General features: G+C 42.2%; 1 protein-coding gene across 1 annotated transcript in view; it reads right to left on the bottom strand.

Annotated features, from left to right (window-relative positions):
* Window positions 1-23,996, bottom strand: part of LOC144114476 (uncharacterized) — a 116,471-nt gene that overhangs the window by 89,678 nt on the left and 2,797 nt on the right. Inside the window, exons 2-3 of the mRNA XM_077648232.1 lie at window positions 6,073-6,118; window positions 4,576-4,620 (exon numbers count right to left, since the gene is read on the bottom strand). Of these exons, the coding sequence (XP_077504358.1) occupies window positions 4,576-4,620; window positions 6,073-6,118 (91 nt within the window). The remainder of the gene's footprint in view (window positions 1-4,575; window positions 4,621-6,072; window positions 6,119-23,996) is intronic.

Genomic DNA, 23,996 nt, shown 5'->3' with positions numbered 1-23,996 from the left:
AGCAGTGGTCTTGTTCCTTCGCTCCTGAGGCGTTAAGCCTACATTGGTGACCCAGATGAGCAATGACCGATCCTGCAAGCTCTCGAAGCAACAATCATGTGGTTGGGGATATCGCGCTCCCCGAGCTGTCGCATCCGGCGCAGCAACGCCCCTAAGAGATTGATGGTGGATGCCTCCAGCGTGGCTGTCAGAGCCGTCTTACAGCAGTCCATTAGCTCCGAGTGAAGACCATTGTCTTTTTACTCTTGGAAGCTATTTCCTGCTGAGACCCGCTACAGCGTCTTCGGCCGAGAGCTCCTAGCCATCTACTCCACGATACAGCACTTTTGGCATTTTGTGGAAGGATGCCAGTTTCACGTGCTGACCGATCATAAGTCACTGGCATATGTGTTCCACACCAACTCATCAGAAGTACGTGCATGCGGAGGCCCCGCATGCGCACAGGAGCTTCCAGGTTCCATCCACAGATGGCGCCACAGGCCATGGCTCATAATCATCGTCAACTTTTCCTCCGCCGCGAGCTCCCACTATCCATATCAGCATCAGTAGAAACATTTAGCACAGCGTATGAGCGCTTAAGTTATATGCAAGCATTTAACGGGAGGTTACAGTGGAGGTCACATGAGCACTTTTAGTTTATCGTATGCCAACCCGAACGCAATGATAAGGCAGGCCGCAGTGCCGCCACCTGTTGTTAAGATGTGAAAATAATGACCACACAGCTTTTATCTTCATGCACCGCCCCCTTGTTCTACTACATATTGGTTGTGCCTCCGAAAAAAAAATTCAGTTGATAGTCAGCACCCGTTTGTGTCTTTTACTGTTCCTGTCCCTTGCCATTGCCTTGCGCTATATATTCATCATGAATAAAGATGCCCCATTATTCAGTACTACAATTGATGAAACTACCAGCAACATCTGAAAAACCCGGACTATGCTGCATTCCCAGGTTCAAAAAGCTCTGGCATTACATTTATTTGTAACCTGCCATAAAAGAAGGCAGGACTCATCAGACAACGAAATACAGCCCAGTCCACTTATAGCGAACCTGACGATATCACGGATTGCCTTCATTGTATTCGATGTTCGCAGTAAGTGGACTACGCGCATTACAGCCAAAATACTAAGTCAGTCAATAGTGGTGTTTATTCTTATAAAAGTGCGTCGTGCGTCTATTTCATCAAAGCAGATCCTACCACAGCACTTTCCAGGCTCTCTAAGGTTGTCTTTTTCTCCTTGACGATACCCTTGCTGCCAACAATCAGCTTTGGGACAGGGTATAACTAGCTGTGGTTGAAGCGTGCACAACAGCTGGTGGCAGGTCGACCCCATCAATCCGATTCCTAGCGGTAGATGAGCGCTCCCACTTGCCGCACAAGGGGTTTGTCACAGAACCCCTCTGCGATGTTGTCGTCTACACGAACGTTGTCATTGAAGGCAACATCCGGCCAGCTTTGCATCAATGATGCATTGCCACAAATCTATGTGCATCTGGTCACGAGCGTTTTCAACAGTGTCAGCTTTCGTTTCTGGGCCTTTGCAGCCATGAGAGAATGTATCAGCTGCATTGCCTGTTATCTGGCGCTGCTTCTGTGTAGTAGCAGCCCAAAAGGTGGAGATGACTAGCCAGGCGATGCATATGCGACCAGTGTGGCGAGCAAGGCGTTCAAAGTTCTCAAATCACTGCCACTAGCTGATCCACAACCACGCGCAATAGTTCTGTTTTCAACATTGCCACTCTCATGCCAATTGCCCTTCTGCTTTCACACGGATGCTTCGCCCAGTTGGTGCACACGCTGGCAACGATTGATTTGAGCACGAGTTTCAATGCTGCCTTTTTAGTTATTTTCTGGGTCAACATCTTTCCGTAGCGATGTTGCAGGGGCTCAGATGCTATTTGGTGACCACGCTCGCTGGAAGAGCCAGTTTTTCAACTTCAGGGGCAAGTTTACAGCGCCTCCTCATTTAATATGACCGAGTGATATGGATAGTTATTCGTTGTATTCTAGATGAATTGCCATTGTTCGAATGCATATTTTGACAGCAGCACTGCACTTGTTTATAATGAGCAAGTGCACGTTATACCTGCGGCTGTTATAAGTGGGCTTGACTGTAACAAGGCCTGCATAGCTGCAGGCAAATGGAGGTCGAAGGTGGTAAAACAGAGCACTTTCCACACTAGCGTGCCGGCTAGTTGATTCATCATCATCATTTATTATACCTTAAAGGCCGTTAAGTGGGGTATTACATAAGGGGGAAGGGGGGGGGGGGGGGGGGAGAAGATCGATACCATATATATCAATGGTCAATAATAGAAAAACGAGAACAGGCCCTACAATACAATAATACAATACATATATGTCAATGGTCAGTAATAGAAAAGTGAGAACAGGCACTACAATACAATAACAACACAAGGATACCATAAATTGTAACAAAGCAAAATTCAAAAACTCCTAAAGCAGACTATAAGAAAGATAAATGCAATATTATCAAAAAAGCAACATGGACCACAATCACAAACTCGAAAGATTGGTAAGCAACAACTGGAAGTGCCAACCATCTCATAATTTCAGATTCTGGGCAATTCATGTTCTAGAGGTTACAAGAACTTTACTTTAGTGCTTCTTACCATTCGTTTGGAAAAGCTACTGCCATCATGAGCATCGAATGGTGCACAGATGTAATTTTCATCAGTGGAACCATTCTGTATATGAGCTGTGCTTAATTTTTTTTTACATGCATTTTGGTGAGAATGGGCACTGACACCGGGTGCGTACTGCCCACAGCTTGGCCAAAACTATGTTAGACCCCACAAGTTGATTTCCTCCACAAATAAGTCAATCCCTTCAATTTTCAATGACAATTTTTGAAAAAAAAGAAAGAAAAAAGCTGACCTATAACCACCAATATATAATTAAACAAACGAACACGTTCTTCAGTCTCAGCAGCTTTTAAACTGTGCTGCTATAATACTGAAGTCCACCTGCATAATAGCTGCCATAATCTGTGCAAACTGAGCAACCTTCGTTAGCAGCATCTCTTCTGCATTCACTTTTACAGTCGACCCTGGATATAGTAAATTCAATGGGGATCGCTTCCCTGGCAGTGACACCGCACCCACCAGCGTTCTGGCAGGGCACTGATCGCTAGGTGTCGCTAGGCCTAGCCTGCTGCGCATCGAAGCCACAGCTAGCAGTGCTTTGGAACTATCCATCACCTATGAAAAGAGGTCTGAGAATAATCTAATTAAAATTATGGTACAGCTGGTTTCCGCAACACCTCTGGCAGCGAAGCACGCCAGGCATGGACCACCGCTAGGCTTGTGCGAGTTAGGCTGGCTTCACCACACAAAAGACTGTGCACTTAATGCTGTTTCTGTATAACAGTGGTGATGCGCAAAAAATTAGTATGAGACAGAAGGCTACCATCAAGCACATACAACATTCACTTTGTCACGCAGTTTTACAACGCTAGCATCGCCAGCAGTTGTCCAAGGCCGCATTGCTGACCTGGCTCAAACGCGTGAACAGTGATCGCGAGAGCACCATTAGAAGTGCCACTTGCATGGGCGCGGCATGCCATTTAATACATCACGGAATGTTCTGGTGGACATGTCTGGAAAATGTTAAGAATAGTGCTATACTTTTTCAAAACAATTATCAAGGAGATGTTCTGACCATTCGATATAAACAAATTCGATATATCTAGGTTTGATAAACCTGCAGGATATAGGATCTGTAAAACAGAAGAGCTCAGGATTTGTAAAATAGAAGAGCTGACAAACAGCAAAGAAATGAATGGATGCCAAGCATGCAGTTACTCACAGCTAGCCTTTCAATCACAACTTGCATCTAGTTAAAAAAGAAAGGCTAAATAATTTGCATACAAACTTTTTTTGTTGTCAATATTCCTCTGTGAGTGCACTTATATGCTAGGCACGGCTAAGGTTATTAAAATGATGCTTGATGGTAGTAGCGCCACTATAGCTCATCAAGAGAATGTTTTTAGCAATTGTCTTGGAGCACTGTGCAACTCAAATGCCACTCTATACCTATCACTTCGCTCAGGTGGCGTGTCAATGTGTCCAAGCAGCAATGATATTAAAGGCACAGAATTTGACAAGACAAGGTAAAAAAGGCAGCAGCAGCTTTCACGGCCTGCTTTGTTGTGACATTTTATACTAGCTCACAGTAATTTACACAACCCTACAGCCCCAAGGTACTGTAACGCCTCTCTTTCTAGTTTATACTCACAGTGTTGATTCATATAGCCACTGAAACACGTACAAACTTTCATAACACGCCCAAAAATCTTAAGTCAGATTAACTCCTAATGGCACATACTTTCAATATTACTGTTTAGCGAAAACCATTTGACAAGGTGGGAAAGTCAATTTACTACATGCAGGAACAAAAGCGTGCAACACATATCCAAGCCATTGCTTATAGACATAACAACACACACCCAGTAGCGGTCCCATTAGAGATGTAACTGTCTCACTTTAGATTTTGAAGTTATTTCTTGTTCCAATACATGCTAAATCTATTAAAGTATATGAAATAAAATACTTACGCCGGCTGGCTAAACCCTGGCCACAAACTGCGAGCACCACAGTTACTGTCAAAAGAAAAGTTGCAAAAATAGTTTTCAAACTATGCTTTACGTCTACTATGTACAATGAAGATAAGAGCTACAGAACTAGTTGAAAAAAATATGCAATGGATGAAGTCAAATTAAATAATTTGCACTGCAACATTCCAAGTACAGGAAAAAAAAAGCAAGCCCCTTTTATCAGGCAAGGGGTACTCCCCCAGCATATTCAGCACAGACTGTTTTTGCGACTGTTTTATTACCTTTACATTCAGTTCCTTACCAGTGCACAAAAATGATAACTATAAATATTTGTGTGTCACCTTCATTTTTTACCTACCCTGGAATATACATAATAAAGTTAGACCTTCTCTTTATTGATCTGCTTTTATCCCTCTTCGTAAATTCGAGTTCATTATACACAAACCTGAAAATTCCCCACCAATGTGAAATTACTCAGTTTTTATTTATCAAACACTTGAGTACACATGCATAACATTAGGTTTGGTTTGGTTTATACGGTTTAAGGTCCCTAAGAAACTCTGGTTATGAGGGACGCCGTAGTGGAGGGCTCCACATAATTTCAACAATCTGAGGTTCTTTAACATGCACCGACATTGCACAGTACACAAGCCTATAGCACTTTGCCTCCATCAAAAAGTGGCCACCGCGGCGAGTACCAAGCACGCATGTTTCACGTCAGCAGCCAAGTGGTAAAGTCGAGCTATGTAAAATAATCCAAAGAAAGGCAGTTAGGGACATATTTACGAATTCTCAAAGTTCAACTCTCTTTCCAAAGGTTTGATGGTAAAATGCACACCTACCTTTGAATTACACCAAAAAGCAATCAAGCTGAATTCCTCTCCGTCTTTAACAAGCTTATGATCAACTTGTCCCCTTATCTCATGCATCTTGTAACGCGGCATACAAGACACCACCAGTATAACTCACTACCCACTTACAAGGATCCAACACACTTTTTATTTTCATTACACAGTGACCCACTACAATATTACAACCATTTGCTTGCAGTAAAAACAATCCAGCTTTGATTTTCTTACATGTTTTTCAGTTGCCTATTTTTTAATCCATTTTCTGATGCCCCTCTGCTTGAAGCCAACGGCCCGTCATATGTAATAAACGAATCAATCCTATCAAAAACATGTTCTGACAAGTTCCCAACACGGCAAGGCCTACATTAAAATTTTGAGCCATGCATGACATACGCCTCAGAAGTAATTGTGCCTGCACAGCTGATGACATCTGTGCAGTAACCCATAAAGCAACAGCTCTGAGAATGCCAAGAACACCAATCTTCAATAAGCCACGGCTACTGTAAAACTGCAGTATTGATCTGTGCTGTCTACTGCGTTCAATGCTGCAACAATAAGAGAAGGAAGTGCCGGTGCATATTTCCTTTCTGCCTATAGAAGACAGTGCCATGTAGGAAAAAGCGTACTACAGCACATAAATACTTACAATAGAATATCATACTGCCAGCATCTGACAGCACCTTGGTCCGCATCTGCAAAAGTGCAAAAAACAATGTTTATTATTTTTTTATTATTAATTACTTCCCCTCTCATTGCAATGCTCAAACCACCTGGCATTTACACAAGATGCAAATGCTAATTACTCTAATCCAATCAAGGTATGACATTTTCTTGGCGTTTTTGAGACGAAGTTAATAACCTGACAAATTTTTAGCTGTTCACACTGAATCCTACCAAACGCAAATGAGGAATAAGCCAACACAATAGCTACTAATTACGGCACAACAGTACAGTCGAGCCCACTTACAACGGCTGTAGTTATAATGAATGCTAGCTTGAACGAGGATGGCGCTATTAGCACAGTATGCATTACGCCAACGGCACTGCGTCTCAGATACAACAAACAACCCTCACTGCACAACACTGTTAGAGCGAACGAGAAGGCGCCATAAATTCTACCCTGCAATTAGAATACGCGTGCTTCCCAAGCATGGTGACCGAAGAGTTTCCCGGCTTCTCAAACACCTCACACATCGTTCCAAAGCAACATGGCGACTCCAAGAAAGCAAAAGAAAAGGCAGCACTAAAACTGCTCGTCAAGCCCATGCCAATGGCCTACATGTCAATCAGTGCATGTGCGTGTACCAGCTGGTCTTGAGCGGGCGTGAGATAGGGACAGCTTTGAAAGCGAAAATACTTGGCACACTTGGCGATCGACCATGCAGCGCACACACAACAGGCAGTGCAATGGATACGCTCTGTGGGCATGTGTGCTGCACTAGCTCCATCACTGCATTTGTAAAGCTTGGTCAAAGATTGGATACGCGGAGGCCGACCTACCACCAGTTGCTGTGATCACTCATTTCTTAATTTTGTGGTTATACCACATCCTAAAAGCAGGTTGTTGGCAGAAAGGATCTGGTTGAGGGTCACATGACCACTCTTGAGAGTTTGGGAAATCCTATGATAGGGCCTGTATGAAGAAGACGTGCATAAAAGACCTTTTAAAAAATTACTTTTGCCTAACTTGGCATTTATTACTGCAATATGGAGAGTCCAGTTATTAGGAACCCTGGATATAATCAACATGATCCCTGCAATTGTCATGATCGTTATAAGTGGACTCGGCTGTAATTAGTATTTCCTTAAGCCATGAAGAATAGCACATTGCATCCATTAGGCACGCTTTTACCATTTTTTTTAATTATGAATGAATACAAACTTGACCAAGGACATAACTGACAGGGTAAACTAAAAAAAAATCTTGACACAGTAACCCAAGTGTACACGAGTTCTACTATCATGATGTTGGTGACATGGCTCTGGACTCCACTATCAAGTGTCACACATATGCTGATATGGTGCTCCTTCAGCTTAGGAAAGATTTGCAAGCACATGCACTATTAGAAAAGAAGGCCAAATTAACGCGATTCCACTATGAATGCTATTTTGGACATCCAAGAACAGCCCCAACTTTTTGGGCTTGCACAGCCTTGTATACTAGCACCATCATTTATGCATTTTGCATTTGTATTGCGTCTGTCGAGAGTTCTAGTGCGGCCTAAAAGAACACTTACAACAAATTTGATTTCCTGCAGTAAATGATAAGTGAAGTAAGCTGCATATTTATGCTTTTACCTAAAATTTTTTTCTGCTCCAGCGTTGGTTTCCTTTGCAGTCACATTTTTGCACAGAGGTATTTTGTGGTCTCCATATACTGATACATTTGACACTTATACTTTCTTAGTTCATGCAATAGATACGGAGTCCCACCTTCAGCTGCAGGACAAAGTCTTCAAAATGCTGCCTCAGATAGGTGCTTGGAGCACTACTGCATCTACCAGACACAGATGAGACTAGTACCAGCCAAAGTCACACAGAACACCCTTCACTTGATTTAACGCATAACAGTCTGAAATAATATGACACGCAACACAAAATGGGGGCTCGCAGAACCATCCTTCTGATGCTCCTCAAGCTACTATGTCTCGTCTGTTGGAGCATGTACAAGGCCAGTATAGATGCAGAATGCATAAATATACAGTAGATATCCCAAAATCTGACCCCTGTACAAAAATTGAACGAAAAAACAAAACAACGGTCTACGAGAAAAGAAACCCAATAGATAAAACTATAAAACGTACACCTTAGCTTAAATGTACACATGGCATTTCACCACAGATTGAAACTTTTAAGAACAGGTTGTTTTAGTAAAAAAGTTTTCTCTGGTATAATCTAGTCACCGATGGCGGACATCAGAAAACAGCTAAGACATGTTACGCATGCTGGCTAACTAAAATCAAATAGCTTGGCATCTCATTCATTTTAAGACATTTATAGCTCACCATAAGTAATATCCACATCAGTTTTTAGACTTTCCAAAATGTGATCCCTATCAGCGCTGCGCAGTAAAACATTTGGGGCCTTGACATGTGCCAAACCAAAACCGCAGAGCTGAGGAACACACAGTCACACCTACAAACACTCATCACACGGCTGCACACTTGTGACATGCTCTCTCCACTCGCCACTTATGCCTGGGAGAGGGCTCTGGATTAATACAACCACCTAGAGTTCTTTAATGTTCACCAAAATCTCAGGACACAAGCATACTGGCAACCATTGAAATGCAGCTGTCACTGAAACCACAAACTCCTGCTCAGTAAGAGTTATAGCCATCGGGCCAGTGATGGGTGAGAATATCACTTTAATTCCTGCATATTACTGTTCTAATAAGTTGGCACAGCAAGCTGCCCAAATCTGTTTTTGCCAAACTGCAGGTGAAAAAAAATGCTGCCAGTATGCTCAGGAATGCATTCACACTGCCAAAAGCACTGCAGTGGTGAAGTTCCACTCATGCATGCATCAATCAAATGACCAAAGGCACTAAAACCACAAAGGCTCTATGCCAAAGCACTATTCCACTCAAAAATAGTAAAAATCATCAGAACTGGACATGTGCCGCCCACAAACTAGACACGAATGCTCAAGCGAATGGCTTGGGCTGCTATAAGTGCCATGAAATGTCAGCCGCAGGAACAGAGACAATGTTAGGATGGTTGCATGGTATACACTGCAGTCAGCCACTGCAAATACATCGTGAAGCACGTTCCGACAGCAAAGTCTCGCTACGCAAAATGCCAGTCTAAGCCGCACGCTTAAGCACTCATTTCAAGTTTGTAGGCGGCAGTACTATTTCCACTCCCGTGACTTAGAATGCACCTTGCGCTATAAAAGCCACATGCTCCACAAGCCACATCTTATTTCAGCCCCAACGCACACACAACCTACAAGACCAATGTCTCGGAGTTCCCAGTAAATAAAGTCAGGTGAAGAGGAGAAGGAGGCACTCTTCAAACTAGAAAGTCTGATGGTTTGCAAGAAGTGTACCCTTTGATGTAGTAGTAGTGGTTTATTTAAAAATAAATAAAAAGGGGAAGGAAAAGAATGTTGCCAGCTGCGGCAATTGCTATCTAGTATCCTAAGCACCTGAGCTGCAGCCGGCGGAGGTGAAAGAGAAAGGGAGAGGTTAGTGAGAAGTATAGAAAGTATTGAGTAGCGATAGCAACAAAGGACAGGGGAGAGCTTTGTACACTAATTGATGCCTTTTGCTATCTGTCCAAATCGGGCAGTGGCTTTCAAGTAGTGTGCCACTTTATAGTGGCACTGTTCTGAATATTGCAACCAATCACAATCAATCACAACCAACCAAACACAATCGCAAGGCAACATTTTTCAAAGGATACAGATAAATTTATGCCCTTATTTTAAACTCATACATAAACCTACATTAATTAAGCTTTATTTTATTCAACTTCATTTACACTTCAGCATTTCAACATTTTCATTAAACACTGGTTGTATTCTCTCACTGCTTAGTGGACTTGGACAAGCCAGGCTCATCCAGAGGTGGGCAAATGCCCTCATTTTTATTTTTCCTCCCACACCTTCACTTTTGAATCCACAGCCCTCCGTTACCCTCATTTTGAAAAGTTATCCTACCCTCCCTCACCCTCACAAACAGTATTTTTAAAACTGGTTATTTCTTGTAGCAGGTAACTTCTGGCGATATTGCTGGCTAATAAACATATACAACAAGCCCTCAAAGTGCTATTGGACGAGAGGCTAGATGCTTATATTGTTGTGTGTGTGCATGTACGTGTGTGTTGTTCGAGCTAATATGTGAGACAAAACCGAGACAGTTACAAGTTTAGCCCCAAAATATCATTCTGCCCTTACTTGTGGCACGTACTGCTGCATACATGTGCCCTACACTTATAACATTTCACTGTTATATATATGAACTGCTAACATGAGTTCGCGCGTTGTAGTGTCTGCGTACAAAAACTAATGTACGCCAAGAATATTTACAAAAGAATGCAGTAGCGTTTACTACGACAATTACAATAAGTGATAAGCACAGAATAGACTCAGAACAAAAAGTTTGTAGGTTGATTAATTACCAATACATGAGGACATTGCAATAGCGCTGATTGATTGATTGCAAAACATTTCTTTTGTCCAAAAAGGCAAATACAGATGACCCATGCTAGGTGGCTATCAGCCCACGGCTGATACCGACCTGAGTAGCCCATTTAACGGCCCAGGTTTGAACGCACAGCTCTAAGCTGACTAACACAACCTACCATTGCTTGAGAGTAGGAAATTGCATTAGAGATTCTGGTGGCGGCTCCTCTTTACAGTTGCACAATATGTGATCGTAAGTGGCTATTTCGCCACATAGTGCACATTCCTGATCGTAATCACCGGGGTAGAATTTTGATAGTAAGTAATGAGTAATTAAGGATCGCGTCTGGAGTCCCCTCCAGGTAGTCTCTGCCCCTTATCTAAGGTTTTGTCTGGAAGACGGAAGATGCTTCTTTCTAGTTTAAAATGATTAGTAATGCACTGGGTCTTCTGAATTTCGTGCGGTTTGTTTCACGCTTGTCTGATGAAGCTTCCACGCGCACGGATGGAAGATGATGAAGGCCACGCTTTCAAACTACAGCGTGAGAGACTAGCAGTTTAACACGCGTGAATGCGGGTACTACATGACGAAGACGGCAACAATGAAAGCACAGCTCGAGAGCTTGGCAGTTCGTACAGGCAGGATATTAAAATTTCTCCCAACTGATTGTTCATCTGAGGGAAGTGTGAACGGACCAACCTTAGACCAGAGTGGCACTCCCTCTTGGTGATGTGCTCAGCCTTATCTCGCGTCTATTGCTCTGTTGTTGTCTCTTTCTTGCGATACCTTTTGTGGCATTTCATAAAGCTTTGTAAATAATTCAGTTAATGTAAATAGAATATATTTTCAATGTAATAAATGCCATACTTAAAAAACAGCTGTGGCGATGGCATAGTGGTCTGAAGCAGCGGCCAGCGGAACTGATTTTTTTAGCGCCGCCGCGGGTTCGGATCCCGCTCCCCTAGCTATGAAGTTTTTTATTTCTTTAGTGTCTTCCCCAGTGCGATGCCGGCTTTCCACCACAGTAAGGCTCTTATGCTGTCGCTTATAATAAATCATTATTCAGGCCACTGGAAAATCAAACAGCTCGCTAAAATGCCACATTTGGGCTGAATAATGGTAATCACCAATTCCCCCAGTCTGAAGTGAACGACTCCTGTTGTTGCCATTTTAGTGCCCTAGCGCTTCCACTCCGCCAAGAAGTAAGAAACAGCCCCTGCCATCGCAGGGCAGTGGCGCAGCCTAACCACTGCACCTCTGCGCCACGAGCAGTATCGGGACTCCCAGAGATCTGTGAATGTAGAAAATGACCAATTCTACCGCAGTACAAGTCTAAAATGATGCAATATCACGCAAACTTACATCATATGATATATCAACCAAAGTAAGCCAGTTCAGGTCAAGCAAAAGCATAGAAAGTCAAGATAAACCATGCAAAGCCAGGGCTAATGATGATAGCGCACGATAATTTCTCGTTAACCCCAAGCTGAACCGGCAGTGACTTTTTTTCTCGCATGTCTACGTGTTACCCAAATACTGAGCGTCAATTCCCTACCATGCCTGCAAGAAATTTGGTTCTGTACGATGTGCTAAAAAAGAAAAATTTGTTTACGTGGTCACACATCTCACCAGGGACAGAAATAAACCAAGAGAAGTGTTCCTGTTACTTGAACAACAGTACAAATTTTTCTTTTTTAGCACATCGTACAGTACAAGGTGGAGCGAGCGATGATTCAGACCAAGGTGGTTAAGCTGCTGCTTTATTTCCATGGTACAACTGCAGTGGTTGGCTTTGCCCACCACATTGCGGCACCACTTTGCTATGGCGCATTTCTACGATTGCACTAAACTACTCGCATTGTGAATGAAAAAATTCCACACCAACGCCATCAACAGGCTTTGATTTGACAATGGAATTTCGTAGAAGCATTTTTTTCCGCTGCAGCCAGTTCTTTGAAACCACACTGAGCTGAAATCAGACTTCGTTCCAGGAAAGGCTTAGAACTTGGGAATTCAACTGCCTTACTAGGTATAATTTCTACATGTTTTACTCTACACTCTGATCATCTGACAGGCTCGGGGCTGACAGGTACCATGGTTCCTGATGGACCGGCGGCCACCCGTGCAGCCCGGCCATTGCCCCCTTGTTAGCGCACTATACAGGGTGCTTCCCCTTAGACTTTACACAATTTTTAAATAGAGGGTTTTTGAGTTAGAAGAGCGCTTTTTTCGGCATAGCATTGTCAGCGCTGTAGTAAATCACGGCGAAGGAGATTGCTTGCGGCTCCCCATCTTTCGTGTTCGCCTCATGGATGTCCAGACTGCAGAAACTACGTCTTCCCCGGGAACCTTCACCCTAATAACTAGTGCTTTAAAATGAGAATTCATAACGGGCTGCACAGACAAAAAACGTTAGCTCAGAGTACGGTTCAGGCCACCACCCTCACCCTCAGACAGTGCATCTTGCCCTCCCTCAACCCATCATGCCTTACTCCCTCACCCTCGACCTCACCTCACCGATTGAAATCGTCATGAGGTGAGGGTGAGAACGCCCTCATGAGGGTTCGCCTTCGTGAGGATGCCCACCTCTGGGCTCATCATAAGCAGACAGCTGTCATTTCAGCTCATGACCAGCCCAGCTTGTGGTGCGTTTTCTGCCACCTTGTGCCCCGTTTAAGGAGAGTAGGACTCATCCAAAGCATCTTTTTTGGTTTGCCGACAGATGGCAGCATGGGTACCAGATGACCATTTTGGTACTTTAAAAAAAAAAAGTACTCAGGGGGCTAGCAAGGATAAATCTAATTGTACTGCCTCAAATTTATTAAATAAGCAATTGAAATTGTCTTCCAGTTTCACTAAATATAGAAGCAACAAAATGTTATTTTGGCAACTAGGATGACCACTGTGCAACTATTTCTTATAACTACCATGTTCGAGTTCTAGGTATTTATTTTCTGAAAATTCGGTGGGCTTTTTTCTATGTTTATTTCAGAATGCAAATATTTTCTATGGGCCAAATACAGCATTTTTTTGGCGATAAAATATTGTATACCTGTGCAGTCAAAAGCCACTTTAGAGTTTATCTGTCACTATGAGCAGTCTATTTACCAGTAATTAATGCACAAATATTCTTACTTATAGCTGTTCTTGTAGAAGGGAGTGCTATCGCCAATAAAAAAAATTAAACAGAAGTGAAATGAGCAGTCAAAAAATAATAATAATGCATGCAGGTTTATTCTAAGAACTGGAATGTCATGTTAGCGTTAGGTTTTTGAGCTGGGTTGAAACAAGAGTGTAGGGCATTATATAGACTGTGTTCAATAATGCATGCAAGTTTATTCTAAGAACTGGAATGTCATGTTAGCGTTAGGTTTTTGAGCTGGGTTGAAACAAGAGTGTAGGGCATTATATAGTCTGTGTTCAATAATGCATGCAAGTTTATTCTAAGAACTGGAATGTCATGTTAGCGTTAGGTTTTTGAGCTGGGTTGAAACAAGAGTGTAGGGCATTATATAGTCTGTGTTCAATAATGCATGCAAGTTTATTCTAAGAACTGGAATGTCATGTTAGCGTTAGGTTTTTGAGCTGGGTTGAAACAAGAGTGTAGGGCATTATATAGTCTGTGTTCAATAATGCATGCAAGTTTATTCTAAGAACTGGAATGTCATGTTAGCGTTAGGTTTTTGAGCTGGGTTGAAACAAGAGTGTAGGGCATTATGCAGTCTGTGTTTTATGGCAGCAATGGAACTGTCTCTGAACTGTTGCAGTAGCCAGAACACGACCTTTTTTTAGACACTTGTGCATAGTCTCAGAACAGTGTCCTTACACGCAGTGCAGAAACCTACTCAACCAAGTAACTGCTCTAAGCGAGTGACGGCAGTGAAAAAACAGCTTCGCTAGCAGATGGCAAGGAGGTGGAGACTCCTAGTCTGCAGAGGCGTGTAAGGCAAAGGGCCACACATCGAAGCGCACAACTGCATTAATCCACTGGTACTAAACTCTTATCATGCCCCCGACTTCCGTAAATTTCTCCTTTGACTGAGCTTAACTCCTGGTCATTAGCCAGCTAGTTGCGGTGTGCATGTCAAAGATACTGCCCTTAATCGGTTATTGCTGAATTTCGAAAACTGAATTCGGCGTTCCTACCCCTGCTTATAACACACACAGAACACAATAAGACAGTAAAATAAGCTGAACTGCACTGCATGTTGCATCACTATTGTCTTCTCTCTGTGCAAGATGCGTGTGCAAGCTTTAAAAAAGTAACCCGTGAGGACATGACCAGTGTCAGTTATGCTGTATCAAAAAGAAAAAAAAAACTTAATTTGGCACATACTATAACAACATACACAGTAAGAGCAGTGATAGCAGCAAGGATGGGTAGCGATGTGAACCTTTGAGTGTAAATACTACGAATCTGGTGTAACTGGACAAAAGCTCATCTCCACTACAAGGAACACTGCACAGTGATGCAACAAAGCGAGGAAGTTCAGACGTTAAAAAAAGAAAAAAGAACAGAACTCCCAGCCTCGGCACTCTCCCACAGGACAATACAGGGACCCCCTCCCCTCTGAGCGGAGCAGGTCCTGCGCCACCTAGACCACATGACCACAAACGGCACTTTTGAAAGCGTCCAGTTCATCGGCCCCCCATCTCCCTTAAGACTCATGACCACTAAGCAGCACTGTCTTTGGGTAGCAGGTGCACAAGGGAATTTTTGGTTGCAACATATTGTGCCAACACTGTTTGCCCCACAGTAAGTTGCTCATACATCTAGCTACCCATAACTAGAAGGAAAAAAAAAAGGAAACTAAACTGCACCTGTCTTTTCGATAAAGCCAAGCTAATGACAACTTTCACCCATGCCCCATGCACTACATGAAATGCATTTATGATGAAGTAAGTATTGCAGCTCCTCGCCCCTCGCCTGGCAACCCAATGTTAATGCATCAATGCGTAATCTGACCCGGACTAAGAGTATATGCCAATCAGAGCCCAAAGTTCAAGTATAAAGTGACGTCACCACAAACTGTAAGAACCAATCGTGAAATTAGTATTAAAACTCTAGTAACCAAACCCTGACAAGCAAATCAACTGTGAAGGAAAGCAGTAGGTATAACACTAACAGGGAGAGAGCATCATGGTTTAAAGGTTGAAAGCAAGTTTGTGTTCAGGCCAATATTAATACAAACAGATGTAATTTCGCCGGACACCACATATTTAGTGGCCTACCGCAGTGAAAGAGTGGCTACGGAGGAAAGTACTGATTTGGTTCCGTTCATTGGGTTTTGTGGCACATAAGCGGCTAAGGCTATCATGCGTCAAACGCAGGGTGAGAAATGTTTCTTGCGCTAAACAACTGAAAACGTCACTAAAAAATTCACTATTTATTCAAAACGTTTTTTTCTGGGAACTTCACTCTACCGTTACCATGGGAAAAATGACTGTTTCTTGGTAGGTCTCAGACAATGTATTTTCTCCAAAATACGCGGCATAAAAAAACGCAATACGCACGAAAATAATGGCAACAGAATCTGCTTTCTGAAGAGATTTCAACAAATATACCTAGTGCGAATATTGAGAGAAAAATCTGCAAACATACAAAAGAATTGAAAATTAAGTAAAAAATTTTTATTCAGAAGAAAATATCACTTGGAGAAAAAAGATCAAAACATTCTGGAACGTAAAAAATGTTTCAAATTTGTTTATAAACAAGCCACTAAATGTTTAAAATTATAACTCAAACTTTCTGAGCTAAAACTTTTTTTCTCACACTACATGAAAAAAGTCCATTTACAGAGTGTCTTCGATATAAATTTTTCACCCCGAGCAAATAATTTTCAAAGTAACGTGTAATATATCAAGATACAGTTTTTCGACATTATTAGTTTGAGCTGAGACCGTTTTTGAAGATGGCGAAAAAAACTGAAGAAACTCATAAAGAAAATCCGCCATACCGTTTGCGATGATGCACTCACATGAAAATTAAAAAGTTAATATGCAGAAACTTCATTATAGCAGAGGTAAAAATTTTATAATAGTTCGACACAGCTGACACTCAAAATATAAAATTTCGCCATAAACTCATGCCTGAGAAGCAATACTTAATCAGCTAAAGAACGACAACTGGGAGAGACCATTTCTCTAGATTTATCAACATTTCAAAGCTACTCGTGGCGACTGCGGAGGCCGCAAAAACCGAACGGCAAATGCCAGTCAGGTTGGCTTTCCCACAAAGCACCGCAGCACTCCGCAGTGGCAGGTCAAACGCCAGCTAGGCTAGCTTTCTCATATCATAGTGGTATTGCGTAAAAAATCAGATGCCCGGACGAAAGCTATCACCGTTTTCACCACCTCCGCTCGACAGTCAACGTGAGCAGAGGATGGCTGCTGAAAAGCTGTAACAACCAAATGTGTCACTAGCTCTGGGGCACTATCTACAGGTGCGAGAGGCGCAATTAGGTGCCGACCGCTTGGCTACCACCTATTCTCGCTGCTTGCAAGATAAAGCATGAACCGTGGCGCTAACGCTTGCCGCACCACCAGTCGCCCACACTGTACCGAGGCAAAGCCTGCCGCCTGCCATCCGAGTGGGTACAACTTTGCACTCTGCAGATTAATATTTGTGTTTTATGGCAAACCTCGTTTTGCATATTAAGTAAGAAATGCACGTGCTTGCTGAAAATGTTTAGGAACAGTTCGATATAGGCAATGATTCGTACTATCCGTGTTCATTATAATATGGTAAATTGCTTGAAGATGCTTTACAAGGCTTTGGTTTTACAAGAAACTATTTTGGAAGACTTTTCGGATGATTTAGGCCTGATTGAAAAACATACACAGCTTTCATGAATGACTTTGGGCTAGTACGGAGCGCGACTCAAAAAGTTGAATCATATTCACCAAAAATTTGCTCAAATCGATCCTCACTCCAGGTAAGAATTGAAACCTTGATTAAGGCCACATGTTATGAACTGCAGTATTCCTGGAGACATCAAAGAAAACACTATGGCACTCAAAACTACCTCTGTTGACTTGTGCTACTTGGATTTCAGGCCTGATCGCTTCTTCAGATTACAACACATTAAACAAGCCCCTCGCACCATTGTTCGATCAATGCTTTAAAGAAACAGCTGGTTCGCCTATTCCAAGTTGCCTGATGCAATACAGCAGCTCAATGCTTGCCTTAGTTTGCAGTGAGATCCTAGACATGAAAACTCATTGAAATTAGAATGCAAATCAAAGATAAGCATAGACTCATACAATTTTTTTTCTTAAGGGGGCCCTGTGATGCAAATCAATCATGTGGTTTTTATTTAATCTTTCTATGCAATGTATGGGACACGGTGACACCACCCAAGAAGCTCACCGAAACCAAATACTCGTTTCGGGCTAGCCGATGATGTCAATACATAGCGATGATTTTTGGCAGTAGATATGAGGCGCCAACCAAAGTGCGCACTGCATTTTCCATCTGTTAGAGGCATCAAGCTTGAACTTGAATGGTTTAAACTCTGAAAATTAACCGAAAACATAGTGATTCATACTGTAAACTCTTCACATTGGAAAAAAAAAACAAACGGGGAACTACAATCAAAAACTGATAAGATACATAAGATACAAGATAAGATACAGTCAACACTTTCCATTTTGTTTCAAACTATCATGGAGACTAGCACAGCTGTTCAAACTATTCGAGAAAAAAAAAGGGGTCACTAAAGATCCACCTTAAGGATATTATGCGACTGTGTTAACGGGTTCATGCCCATATATGCAGAATTGGTCACTCTCGACTTTCCTTTCATAGATCCCTGGGAGTCCTCACACCCTTCCTGGTGCAGTGGTGCAGCGGTTAAGCTATGCACTACATCCCTGCGATGGGAGGTGCTGCCACCAGTGGGGCTTGTGCGACCCAGGTTGCTCTTCCCAAGATACCTTTCGTGACCAGTCATTAATTGGACTGCCACCTGCCAAGGTGGTCAGCTTGCTCACAATCCAGTGGGCAGGTTGTGATGACGCCACAAGGTCACGTGACCTAGATGGCCCACATAGGTTGCTGCTCCGAAGATTTTCCGCTCTTAACGCCAACACTGATGACGCCATATTTTCTACAGAACAAGCGCCTGAACGCTATCACATTAAAACCTCTTGCCAGACACTATGAACAAAAATGTGAAAATAACAGGAGACAGATAAAAGGGGGAAGTAGGAAATAGGTGGTAGCCATCCAACCTCACCATCATTCAAAGGATTTAAACAGGTATTGGGGAGCCAGAAGCCCTGCTGTATGTCCCAAGGCAACTCTGTCCTGTCAGCAACATGTGTATGCGGAATGACAACACCCTAAATGTGTATGGCTGTGGGCTGCTTTGGCATGGCAAAGTTTACACCACATGTGTGCAAAGCACAGTTCAGATTAGTAGCAACTCAACCTAGCACTGGCCGAGTGAAATCAACTTTGATTTCACCCCATCTTTTTATTCTGAATTTCGCAAGTAGAAAAATTTTTGCTTGCTCGCTCTGATTTTGATCACTATTCTTGCAATGGTCTTTGGAATGCACAAGGAATCCTCTTAACTAGAATAATCTGCAGCGAAAAAATTTTGCAGTGCTCCTTTAAGCCCTTCACTTTTTATGCCCAGACACCACCACATTTACTTCTTACCTCCATGTCACGTTACACGGGAAAATATATTTTTTTCAATGTCCAAACTATCATATGTAATGTTGCTGCTCATCATAACTTAGTCATTAGCATAACTCTTGACACCTCATACAGCCCACTAACATCATAGTTACCAGTAGTTAAAGTGGTGATAGGACTCCAGCACATTTTAGGAGCGCCGCTAGTATTCTAAGTGAGGATGACGAAGACGATGAGCTGCTGCAGGTACAAGGAACAAAAAGCAAGGGAGACAAGAGACATGGATAGAAATGACCTTTAAAGGAGGAAAGAAAGCCATAATGAAGCTATTCCTGAAGTAGCAAACACTAAAGGCCAAAAAGCAACCCATAAAATGAGAAAAAAAGATGTATTTAAAGAGATCCAAAAGAAACGGGATTTGTTTAATAAAACAGCTAAATGTATGGTCGTTGTACATTGTCGAGGACAATGACAAATTCACCCGGGAAAAGCAGGGTATGGCAAGACATCAAACCATCTGAGTCAACCTCTTCAGAGATCAGGCCGAAATGGCCATACCAAATGTAAAAAACCAAACTGAACGAATGAACTCTGAGATAAGATCCTTTGTCAAGGCAACCACCAGTATGGCATTGTTGGCGTTATTGCCGGCTTTTGAGAGCTGCTTAGACAAATGGCTCAACCCTTTGACCAGCGAAACAAACGTACTGCATGCTGCCTGCCTTTATGTACTCGCCTGATTAACATTTCGACTTAGACGAACAATGGTACTCTATTTCAAGACACCACACCAGATTCAAGGTGTTGCACTGAGAGCGCACTGCCACAAATTCCAGGGGGTTAGAGGCACCATCAGTGCATATTTATATAGTCATGCATTTTAGGCGCTGACTCTAGCTGGGAATCTCAAAAAATATTTTTCTTTCAAAAAATCATTTAACATTACAATTCTTGTTCAGTTATGGCCATTTAAATGCAGCTCTATCCATTCACACAAAGTACTTCTAACTGCATGGTGTATCACATGATTAGGACCCTTTGTTCTCGTGTTTTACTTTTCCGATATTCAGGGGTAAAAACTGGCGATATTTTTGAGCTCAAATTCATGAGCAAATCACGTTATTCAGAAAAAATTTCCGCAGTTCAGGTTTTTCTGGGCAATTTTTTGCAGCACAAGATAGCTTACTGTAACACTTTTTCTGCCGTACAGGGTCTGTCCTGAAAGTAATGAGACAAGTCACGGCATGGCACGCACATGCGCTAGACTGGGAAACCGGTTTTGGAGGAAGGAGGGGGAACCTTCAGCTTGACAATGCGATGGGCTCAGTTAGCTTTGAGCAAGCAAAGCGAACAGACATGTTTGAGCGTGTACCCGTTGCATCGCTGCGTCGATGAAAGCATGGAGCTAACGTTGGAACAGCGCTACGTGGGGAAGCTTTGCGTTAAGTCACCTAACTCATTAAGTCACCTACCAAGACGTTCGAAATGATCAAGACAGCATGCGAGAATGATGCGATGTCAAATCGCAAGTGTTCCAATGGCACAAAGCATTTACAAAAGGCCGTGAAGATGTTCACGATGAGCAACGGTCCGGGCGCCCGTTTATGACGGTTACGGACGGTAATGTTGATTGTGTCGTCCTGAATGTCTTCATGGCCGTTTGTAGATTCTTTGTGCCATTCGAACACTTGCGATTTGGACATCATTCGCACATGCTGTCTTGATCATGATGAATGTCTCAGTAGGTGACTTACTCAGTTTAATGCAAAGCTTCACGACGTAGCACTGTTCCAACGCTCGCTCCATGGTTTCTTCGACACAGCAACGAAACGGGTACATGCTCAAACATGTCCACTCGCTTTGCCTGCTCGAAGCCAACTGAGCTCGTCACATTGTGAAGCTGAAGGTTCCCCCTACTTCCTCCAAAACCGGTTTCCCAATCTAGCGCATGCGCTTGCCATGCCGCGACTTGTCCTACCCTGTAGCTGCATACAACTTAGGTGTGCAGTGAAGCTCAACCCATATTTAGGACCACTGCACAGAATTTCTCTATGACAAAAATAGTCTGCTGACAAAACTTTTATTGTTACCTAAACAAGAAGATAATCACAAGAAAAAAATATAAGCTCTCAAATTTTGCTGTCTGGTTTGCTTGATATAGTCAAACATTAAAAAGCTGATTTAATTTACTGTTGTGATTGGTCAGCGGCGTAACACAGGACAAGGTGTATCATGGCCCATTGTTATCAACTGCTGTTTTTTTTAGTTGTATCCTACTATAGAAACAAGATGCCATTTTTTACTCCTTCATAAAAACATCAAAATTGCAGATTTCACCAGAAAAAATGTTTACCAAGATTTTATTTCCTAATGTACTACAAATATTTCTTTGCGATGTTACCAATCTCCTCAGAGCACACCCACATCTAAGCAAAACTGGCCTGCCTTTATTTGTACAGTGCGAAAACATTTAACATCACAGCAGCCATTTTAAAAGTGCAAGGTCCTTGAATCAGGGTGTCATTAGTGTAGGCAGCACTTAATACAGTGATGCCAATAAAACATCTGGTCGGTAGCATGTTTTGGCCTTTTGCTTCTAAATCAGCCTTTTTGAGCTTATCCTTAATTCCATCCACCTGATTGAAACGGGCGCTAAATGAATTTTTAAAATCCTCAATTGATCAAAGACATCTATCTGGATTAAGCACTAGATATCTACAAATTTTCTTGAGGTATCTTCAGCTTTGTGAACTTTACAGCTAACATTGTCTAGAAGTCTCATTTTCAGGGAGAAATCTGGTATAACTCGATTTTTTAGAAATATGTTTGGGGTGCAAGAATTGTGCAAAATTGGGAAACCTAAAAATGAAGGGCACTACAAATGATATGCAGGAATATTTTGTTAAATATCGCAACTACAAAGGTTTTCCAAAAACTAAATGCGGTATGGGTCATTTCTGAAATTCATAAATTTCGCATGAACCTCGCATGAAATTTTTGCGTGAGAGTATTGCATCACATTTCATTTGCCATTTCAGCAGTGTCTTTTCCTCTCCTAAACCATCCTAAACCAGACTTAAATACACCCTGTGACATTCTTGACCCTAACATTATTTCCCATGAGGGCATAGTTAACATGCTATTAAGGCTGAAGGTTCAAGTGTCCCCAGGACCGGATAACATTCCAAATACATTTCTTCAGCACTACGTAGAACAATTAGCAAGGTACACTGTATTAATCTTTCAAGTCTCAACCTGATCTTCCTCCCCACCCCGTGACTGGAAATTAGCGCGAGTAGAGCCCAAGCTTAAAAAAGGCAACCCACTACATATATTTGACTACTGTCCCATTTCTTTGATATCATCAACATGTAAAATGCTGAACATATAGAGTACTCACATCACTGACTCCTTGAATAAGCACAAAATTTTATCTTGTTCAGGCATGGTTGCAGGTAAAGGCTATCGAACAGTGCCCAATTAAAAACAGTTGTTCATTTTTCGCGTCTGTACAGGACAGAGTTGTACAAATCAATGTTATCTTTTTAGACATCGGTAAAGCTTTTGATTGTATTCCACATGACAAACTAATCTTCAAATTAAAGTAACTCGAACTTCCCAGTTTCCTGGTTGCCTAAGTATCCGCCTACATAACCCATTGCTATCAGTATGTGCACGTTAATGGTTTCGAATTCTTCCAGTCACCTCTGGAGTGCCATAAGGTAGTGTGCTCGGGTCGCTCCATTTCATAACCTTCTGTGATGACGCAGTTAATGTTCTCAATGAACCTGTGAAAATTCACGTCTCTGCTGACAACTGCACTATATTTAATCAAATTAGAGAGTCTGAAGACTAATATGCACTTAATATTGAACTAAATATCTTTGAATGGTGCCAGGAGTGGAACATGCTATGTAACTGTGATAAATCCGTTTTCTTTCGCATAACCATGAAAAAAATCCACTTCAGTATTCTTACTCTATCCAGGACCAGCGCTTAACTGCAGTTCAAGGATACAAATATCTCAAAGTCACATTAAATAATCGCTTCAGCTGCAACACCAATATTGATAACATTTCTTTCTTTTTTCACAAGCTATGCAGTCTCAGGCACAAGCTCAAGGATATGCTCCCGCACATGTTAAACTTCCAGCATACACAACATTTATAAGGCCCAAGCTGGAATATGCTTGTATTGCGTGGAACCCCCATACGATGTGCAATATAAACGCCCTTGAGAAATTTCAGTGACTGGCAGTGCGTTTCATCTATTCCAGGTACGGTCACACCGATTCAGTATTTGAAATAATGGCAGCTAATGGTATTCAAACTCTCTAGACAAAACAAAATTTTTTTATTTTTCCTACTTGATCATAAACTGGTGCTTGATCCTAGCCCTTGCATGCACCCTCTTACTACCAGACAGACACCCCTCCCATGCAGACTCCATAACTCCTTACTTCGCTAAGACTAACCAGTACGAATTCTTTTTTTTCCTAACACAATTACCAACTGAAACAGTCCTACCCGCTTGTTCTTTCCTGTCCTTGGGAGATGCTCGAATAAAGCATTAAGAGACTGGAGAATTCGTCTCCTGTATGTTTTTTTTTGTGCGTTTCTTGAGTAACTGCTTGATTCATGCTCACATCACTGAGGTGTTGTGACAACTATTTCCATCTAGTGCACCAAATGTGTGCTTTCAACAGTCGTGTTTTCTTCGTGCTTTCTTTATCTTTTATATATCTGTAAGCCACTCCTGCTTGGGCACTTAGCCTACAGTATATTGTAAATAAATAAAT

The sequence above is a fragment of the Amblyomma americanum genome, chromosome 1, assembly GCF_052857255.1.
Source record: "Amblyomma americanum isolate KBUSLIRL-KWMA chromosome 1, ASM5285725v1, whole genome shotgun sequence".
Classification (NCBI taxonomy): domain Eukaryota; kingdom Metazoa; phylum Arthropoda; class Arachnida; order Ixodida; family Ixodidae; genus Amblyomma; species Amblyomma americanum.
The sequence above is the reverse complement of the archived record's forward strand: the minus strand, read 5'-3'. Positions and strand labels throughout refer to the sequence as shown.